Source organism: Microtus ochrogaster, chromosome 7 (genome assembly GCF_000317375.1).
Source record: "Microtus ochrogaster isolate Prairie Vole_2 chromosome 7, MicOch1.0, whole genome shotgun sequence".
Classification (NCBI taxonomy): Eukaryota; Metazoa; Chordata; class Mammalia; order Rodentia; family Cricetidae; genus Microtus; species Microtus ochrogaster.
The window spans coordinates 61483138-61491476 of NC_022014.1; the positions used below are offsets into that span (position 1 = coordinate 61483138).

The window sequence follows — 8339 nt, forward strand, 5'->3', positions numbered from 1 at the left end:
AAAAAAAAAAAAAAAAGTTTAGACTGGCTGGTCAGCAAGTTCCAGGGTGTCTGTACCTTCTCAGCCTGGGATTACAACCATGTGCCACCATGTCTAGCTTTTTACATGGATTTTGGGGATCAAACTCATGTCCTAATACCTAATACAAGGAACACTTTACTGCCTGAGATTTCCCCAGTCAGTTTCTACAGTTTGAAAGTTACATTAGTATTACATAAAATTCATGCTTAGAGTGTTTGTGTGTGTGTTACTTACTTTTCTATTGCTGATAAAACACCATGACCAAGACAACTTAAAGAACTTATAAAATATTTAATTTGGCTAAGAGTTTCAGAGGGTTAGAGTCTATGTGTATGAGTGTTTTGCTTGAATGTATGTCTGTTCACCCTGTGCATGCCTGGTGCCTTCAAAGGTTAGAAAAGAGCATTGGATTCCTTGGAGTGGAAGTATGGATAGTTGTGAGCTGCTGTGTGGGTATTAGGAATTGAATCTGGGTCCTCTGGAAACACAAGTACTCTTTAAGATTTATTTATTTATTATGTATACAACGTTCTGTCTACATGTATGCCTACATGCCAGAAGAGGGCACCAGATCTCATTATAGATGGTTGCGAGTGGTTACTGGGACTTGAACTCAGGACCTGTGGAAAGAATAGACAGTGCTCTTAACTGCTGCGCCATTTGTCGGCCCTGCGAGCTCACATCTTGATTCATAACCAAGAGAGTACTGGGAGACTCTCAGGTCTTTTGAAACTTCAAAATCTGTCTTTGGTGACACATATTCCCCAACAAGATCATACTTCCTAATTCTTCCCAAACAGTTCTTCCAGTTGGAGACCAAGTATTCATTATATATATATACACATACACACACACACACACACACACACACACACACATATATATGTATATATATATTTATTTATTTATTTGAGAGATAGTTTTTGTGTGTAGCCCTAGCTGTCCTGGAACTCACTCTGTAGATCAGGCTGACCTTGAATGTATAGAGATCTGCCTGTCTCTGCTTCCCGAATGCTGGGATTAAAGGCAGGCACTACCATCACTCCTCTGTTTATTTTTGGGACAAGGTCTCCTGTTGTCTTTGGTGACCTCAGGCTGATTGTGTAGCTGTGGATGACCTTGAATTCCTGGTCCTCTTTCCTTCACCTCCCAAGTGCTGGGATTACAGTTATCTACAACCATCTCTGGTTAATTAAAATAGAATTTTGGATTTGAATGAAGTTCAAGAAAATGATGTATCTTTGCTATATAATTTATTTTTTGAAAGAATTCCTTTCCCTTTGCCCAGATAGACAGCCAGGTCTTTGTGAATGCTGGGCACACTGTCACTAAGCATATCTTCAGTTTTCAGAGAGCTGTCTTCTCACAGGACTAATTTGAAGCCTATTATATGTATATACCCTAATAGAAAAATGACTGTGGCCACTAATAAATGTTAACATGTAGAATTTATCAATCCTTTTCATGAATCTATGAATATTTGTAAAACATTTATAAATTTGTGAAATACTTGTATACCTAATAGTTCATTTAATCTATAATCTAGAGATATCATAATATGATCTATACTATCAATAATAACACTGAGAGGTTATTTTGAGCAAAGTTGTATAAAATCAAAATTGAACTGGCCCTTAGGATATTGGACCTTAAACCTGGCTTTTTAAAATTACTATGGGTAAACATTATTATCTTCTCATTTTAGTTGTTTGACACATAATTTCAGGCCTCCATCGTGATCTTCCTGAGTGCTGGGGTTAAGGAAATATGCCACCATGCCTGACTATTCCTATTTCCTAGTGCAGATTAAAATGGAATGAGTTTAAGATGTGCTGAGGTGGGGCTAGAGAGATGGCACAGTGGTTAAGAGTGCTTAACTACTGCTCGCTCAGGGGACTCGAGTTTGGTTTCCAACAGGCAGCTCAGAACCACGTGATCTAGCTCCAGTGAATCCGACACTCTCTTCTGGACTCATAGGGTACCCTCACACATAAATAAAACTAATCGAATATTTTAATAAAAACATGCTGAACGCAAAGTTAAGTGAACACAATTCTGTTTCCTGGCTTATTAGAAGTAAGTTAGCCTGGCGCTGTGAGAGTTTAGCTTTTAGGAGAATCCACCATTAACGTGAGAAAAAAAGCAGCATGCTGCTTCATCTATCCAGCATAGTGAGAAAGTGTCAGTGCATTGGGTGTTTTTTTAGTAGATAGACTCTCTGTAGTCTCGGCTGGTCTTGAACTCCTGCTTCTCCTGACTCCCCCTTCCACATGTTATTATTACAGGCCTGCTCTAGCACACAGGCTTTGGAAACACTTTTAATTTGGGTATTGTGGTTCTGCAAGTCAGTGTCTGGAGTTTATTATTACTATTTTGCTACATTTTCACACATATGGCAAAAATATACATACAATAAGGTGAAGTGTAGTCTATCATTTGTAATTGACAATGAGATTTTTTAAGGGGCGGGTCTTGTTTGCTTGTTTTTTGCACTAGGGTAGATCTGAAGGCTAGTGGATGCAAAGAAGCACTCCACTGCTAAGTTATATACCAAGTCATTACTTTGGGCTGGCCTTGACTTAATGGGACTTATGGCCCTAATGTCTTAGCTTCCTGGATTGCTATGAGCACAGGCTTCCTTCATAGTTTGAGCTGACTTATAACTTAGATCCAAGTTATTCCCCCCTCCCCCTTGGCTGGGTATCAAACCCAGGTAAGCATTTTACCACAGAGTTGCATCCTTAACCCTTGCTCTAATTTTCTTTTCGTTAGTTTTTTTGAGACAGGTTTCTTTGTATAGCTTTGGCTGTCCTGGAACTTGTAGACCAACCTGGTCTTGAACTCACAAAAATCCACCTGTCTCTGCCTCCCAAGTGCTGGGATTAAACCCATGCACCACTATGCCTAGCTTCTTTTTAAATTTATTGCTGTGTGGGTGTGTATGTCACAGTGTGTATGAGGAGGTCACAGGACAACTTTGTGTAGTTGTTTTTCTCCTCTTGCTTCTATGTGGGTTCTGGAGATGGAACTAGGTTTGCCAGGCTTATGTTGCAAGCATCTTTGCCTTACATACTGAACCATCTCACCAGCTCATAATACTTAAAAATCAAAATTTTTGTTTGTTTGATGTTAGTTTTTTTGAAATTGGGTCTTTTGTATCACAGGCTGCCTTTAAACTCTTTATATACCTGAAGCTGGCTGTGAACTGATTGTCTTACCTTCATCTCCTAAGTGCTGGCATTACAGGTGTGCACTTGTACACTTGGCTTGCTTAAAAGAAATTTCATGTTAGAGGTTTCTTTCCAAGGCAGGCACAGTTATGTGTGCCTCTCAGAGAGTTGGGGTAGAAGGACCATGGGTTCAAGGAAAAGTACATTACTTTCTTGTTCCCTAACAGCTCATGTTGTGATGCCTTCTGTAATTCTAGAACCTAGAGGGCTTAGACAGGAGGATCACTGCTAGTCTGAGACCACTGGGCTACAGAGTGAGATGCTGTCACAACAAACATTTCTTAGCATGTGTCTTGGGTAATATTAGCAAGACCTTATCTTGGAAAGGAAAAGGAGGGGCTGGAAAGATGTCTCAGTGGGTAAAATGCTTGATGTGCAAGCAGGATGCCTTGTGTCTGAGTCCCCAGAATCCCTGTGAAAGTTGGACATATAGTGGGAACATTTGTAATCCTAGCCCCGCTGTGGGGAGATGGAGTGCAGAGCACGGGGGTCCCTGGAAACTCACGGGCCAGCTAGCCTGGCACACACAACAGGAAACAAAAACAAAGTGACCTGTCTCAAATGAGGTGGAAGTCAAGAACAACTCACAAGGTTATTCTCTGATCTTCACACAAGCACTCACACTCACACACTGAGATGTACACACACGTATACTGCATATACACACGCATATACACTCATACCTGGCATGGTGACACGCATGTGAAATTCTAGTGTTTGGGAAGCTGAGATGGGGGTTTCTCAATTTCAAGGGCCATATGGAGAGTTTGAGATGACTCTAGGCTACATAGTGAGACTGTCTCCACAAAAGGAAAAAAAAGTCTATTGCCATTCTTGTTAAGGTCCTTTCGTGACCTGTTTTCTCAGTCGATGGGCAAATTATTATCTGAGTTTCCATTTTAACATAATTGCTTTAATTTAATTTTGTACTCCACATTTCCTACACGGATTATAGTCACAAATTAGAATTTAGGAAGTTGGTGTTTTTTGGTTTTTATTTTTTTATTTTTTAGACAGGGTTTCTCTGTAGCTTTGGGAGCCTGTCCTGGATCTGGCTCTGTAAATCAGGCTGGTCTCCAACTCACAGAGATCTGCCTAACTCTGCCTCCTGAGTGCCTAGTTCGAGGCTAGCCTGATCTACAAGAGCTATTTCCAGGACAGACTCCAAGGCTACAGAGAAACCCTGTCTTGAAAAACAAAACAAAACAAAAAAAAAAGAGAGAATAGATTTTGGGTTGGCAAAGTTGACACACACTTAATCTCTGCACCAGGGAGATAAAAGCAGGCAGATCTTTGAGTTCGTTTGAGGCCAACCTGGTCTACATAGTGAGATCTAGGACAGCCAGGGAGTTAAAAAGAAAAACCCTGCCTCATTAAATAGATAACGTAAGCAAGTAAAGAAAGAAAACATGGAGTTTGGATAAAGAAATTAAAATATAAATAGCAGTAATTTTGCTCTTTTCTGCATCTGGCACAGTGTGAATGGCTTGGCAAAGTGTGTGCTTTAGGCTATTTTAAGGAGTCTTGTTTTGAAGCCTTGAAGTATCTTACTTGGTCCAAGCTGTAGTTGAGATATACCTGTGAGCACGTGAGTCTTCTCCATCTGAAGATGGGGCTCCTCCTTTGCTACCTTTGTATTGATTACTTTCTTTGCCTCTCTCCCAACTTGGTGCAATAAATACATTGTGAAGGAAGTGAGTGCATTCCATGGTTTTATTAACAACATCATAGGAACTTAGTGTGTCATTTTATTGAACTTAAGGATAATTATTTATCTTTCCTTTTCTTTTTCTAGGCATTGGAAGAAGATCCATGGCCAAGGCTGAACTCTAAGGACCACATACCTGCCCTTGTTCGTAGTAATGCCTTCTCAGAGAAATTTTTAGAGGTCCCAGCTGAGACAGCTCGAGGGAGTATCCAGACTGTAGTGATGACCTCAAAAGATTCAGAGGCACTTGAAGAAAACTGTCCAAAAGCCCTGACTTTAAGGATTCATGATTCTTTGACTAATGCCCTGTCAGTTGGCCTGGTGCCGACCAATTCGGCAAATACCATCATGGACCAAAAAAATTTAAAGATGTCAACTCCAGGTCAGATGAAGGCTCAAGAAGTTGAAAGAACCCCTCCAGCCAATTTTAAGAGGACATTAGAAGAATCCAACTCTGGCCCCCTTATGAAGAAGCACCGACGAAATGGCTTAAGTCGAAGTACTGGGGCCCAGGCTTCGAGTCTCCCTGCAGCATCTCAGCGCAGGCACTCGGTCAAACTGACCATGCGGCGCAGACTCAGGGGTCAGAAGAAGATGGGAAATCCTCTCCTACAGCAGCACCGGAAAACTGTGTGTGTGTGCTGAGGTGGACCTGGAAAGTGGGTACTTCTACCTAGGATGCGAGGGCTTTTTAAACTTGGTGCCGAAGTTGAACTTTTTTTTAAGGGGATAAAATAAAGAGTATACCGTTTGACTTTTTGGAATTTAACAGTTTTATCCTGGCCTTGTACTTGCCTGTATTATAAATGTGAATTTTGTAGATGTAGGGAATAAGTTGCTGTAAAATGTGTGCAAATTTGTATCCTTTACACAAGTTCAGTCTCTTACTCTGACACAGAAATGTGACAACAGGGCTAATGTTGAAGAAAAAGCAGAAGAATCTCTAAGATTTTAAACATGGTTAAACTTTTTAAAATGCTTATTACATACTTGTATACACCACTTGTGAAGAACACATGACTTTTTAAAGAAAATTAGTAAGCAACTGGAAAAGTGATGTATTTTCATAGTGATCTGTGCTCCACTTAATGTTTCCTAGGGACCATTATTGTCTTTTAAAAATATATTATTTCTCATTTCATAATCCATAACTAAACATTTCATAGGAAAAGCATTGAGCCATGCCAGTGTAGCTGATTTTAGTCTTGTCTACTTATACTATGCAGTATCTCTTAACTTCAGTAATATTTTTCTAGAACAGTACATCTGATGTGCTTACTGAAATCTCTGGCATAGAAGGAGGTGTGTGTGCCTAAAACACCATCATTTCCCAGGTTAGTGGCATTAGGACATATAGTTACCCTCTTCTAGTGTTTGCTTAAAATACGTGACATTTTTCTTGATATTTCAGTAACAGATGGTGCTGCTAATTCCCAACATTTCCTAAATTATTTTATATCATACAGTTTTCATTGACTATGTCCATCTAATAAATCAGTGAACTGTTGCTCTTTATGTTGCTGGCGTTTTGTTGGTGACTCTTCATGGTAGGTACTAACAGTCAGTTGTGTAAGATATCTGTGTTTTCTTGACTTAAAATACATATAATATTCATTTTTTGCACTGAGTTCTTATTTTAATATAGAACACATAGGAACAAACTAAATATCTAACAGTATGATTCAGTTATAGCTTGTGAGTGTTAGTAAAACTCTGGCCCTTTCTTTGGTAATACAATAAAACCTAAAGGGAAATACTGAAGTACCAAGAGTATACAAATGTGTGTGTGTGTAATTGTACTCTTCAACTTTGAATTTGCAATAAGCCTCATTGAGGGCTGGGGATGTAGAGGCTGAGTAGGCAGAGTGCCTGCCTCACACATACGAAGTCTGCTTGTATATGCAATGCATAAACCAGATATGCTGGTATAGGTCTGTAATCCTTGTACTCAGGGGGTAAAGGCAGGAGGATCAGGGATTCAAAGCCATCCTCAGCCTCAAAGTTTTAGGCCAACCTGAGATATATGAGACTGTCTCCAAACAAAAATGGATAGAACAAACCAGAGAGATAAATGTGGGTCAGGCATTGTGACCAGGAAAGGTAAAAGGATTAGGGCTTTAGTATAATTGTTTGCCCTGTATTTTAAAAAAAACATTATGTATATGATTATTTTGCCTGCATGTAAGTATATATATACCATGTATATGTTTAGTGTTTAGATAGAGGCCAGAAGAGAGTGTCAGATCTGGAACTGATAAGTTGTGAGCCACCAAATGGGTGCTGGGAACCAAATCAAAGTTCTCAGGAAGACCAGCCAGTACTCTTAACTGCTGAGCCATTTCTTCAGCCACAAGGCCCTTCATTTGATACCTAACTCTAGCAAAACGAAGATTGACTTCGATATGCTATACTGTTTACTACATGAGGTAGGATACTGTCTCTTGGGGTGGCACTGCTGAAATACTGAAAATGCTGAGGAGGTGGGGCCACTGGGGTGTCTTGGGAATGCTATTAAATGGAGTTGTAGGACTCCTGATGACGGCCATACTAGTTGGATAAATTAGCTGGCCTCACTGACATGTCTACTCACTCATGGACCCAGCACTGTTTAGGTCTACTTTTCACCTGCCCTCAAATCTGCCACTTAACCACTCTTGAAGAGTCCCTGAGTGATTTCTTTTGGTTGTCTGAAGTTGGATCTCTAGATTGGTATCCTTTACCAAATTTAGGAATCTTTTAGCTATTACCAACTTTTTCTAGCAACACATTCTTTTTTTTTTTTATTTTTTTTATTTTCGAGACAGGGTTTTTCCGTAGCTTTTGGTTCTGTCCTGGAACTAGCTCTTGTAGACCATGCTGGCCTCGAACTCAGAGATCCGTCTGCCTCTGCCTCCCAAGTGCTGGGATTAAAGGTGTGCGCCACCACTGCCCAGCCACATTCTTGTTTTAATTTCACCTTAGTTTTCTTTGATATATCACTATAGTCTTTCAGTTCTAAAATTTTTTGTTTTTTTATTCATTTGCTCATTTTGTTCTTTGAGGCAGTTTTGGTATGTAGGCCAGACTCAAACTGGTCTCGGCCTCTGGAATCCTGGATTATAGGCATGCACTATCACAGTGTGGGCTTTAGATTTTATCTGTAGTCATTTGAAACATAGTCTAATCTTATACTCATGCCCAGCCAGTAATTTGTTAAAATAACACTTGGTAGTAATCAGAACAAAGAGGCAGTTCTCTTGCACTGAAAATGAACTTCATAGTCCTGGTTAAAAAATAATATCTGGCCGGGCGGTGGTGGCGCACGCCTTTAATCCCAGCACTCGGGAGGCAGAGGCAGGTGGATCTCTGTGAGTTCGAGACCAGCCTGGTCTACAGAGCTA

General features: G+C 40.1%; 1 protein-coding gene across 2 annotated transcripts in view; it reads left to right on the plus strand.

Annotated features, from left to right (window-relative positions):
* Ppm1d (protein phosphatase, Mg2+/Mn2+ dependent 1D) overlaps window positions 1-6732 on the plus strand; it is a 39310-nt gene extending 32578 nt beyond the window's left edge. For both annotated transcript variants that reach the window (XM_005350449.3, XM_026780784.1), the window contains exon 6: window positions 5047-6732. In XM_005350449.3, coding sequence (XP_005350506.1) covers window positions 5047-5604 — 558 coding nt within the window. In that variant the 3' untranslated portion in view covers window positions 5605-6732. The remainder of the gene's footprint in view (window positions 1-5046) is intronic.
* Window positions 6733-8339: the final 1607 nt, after the last annotated feature.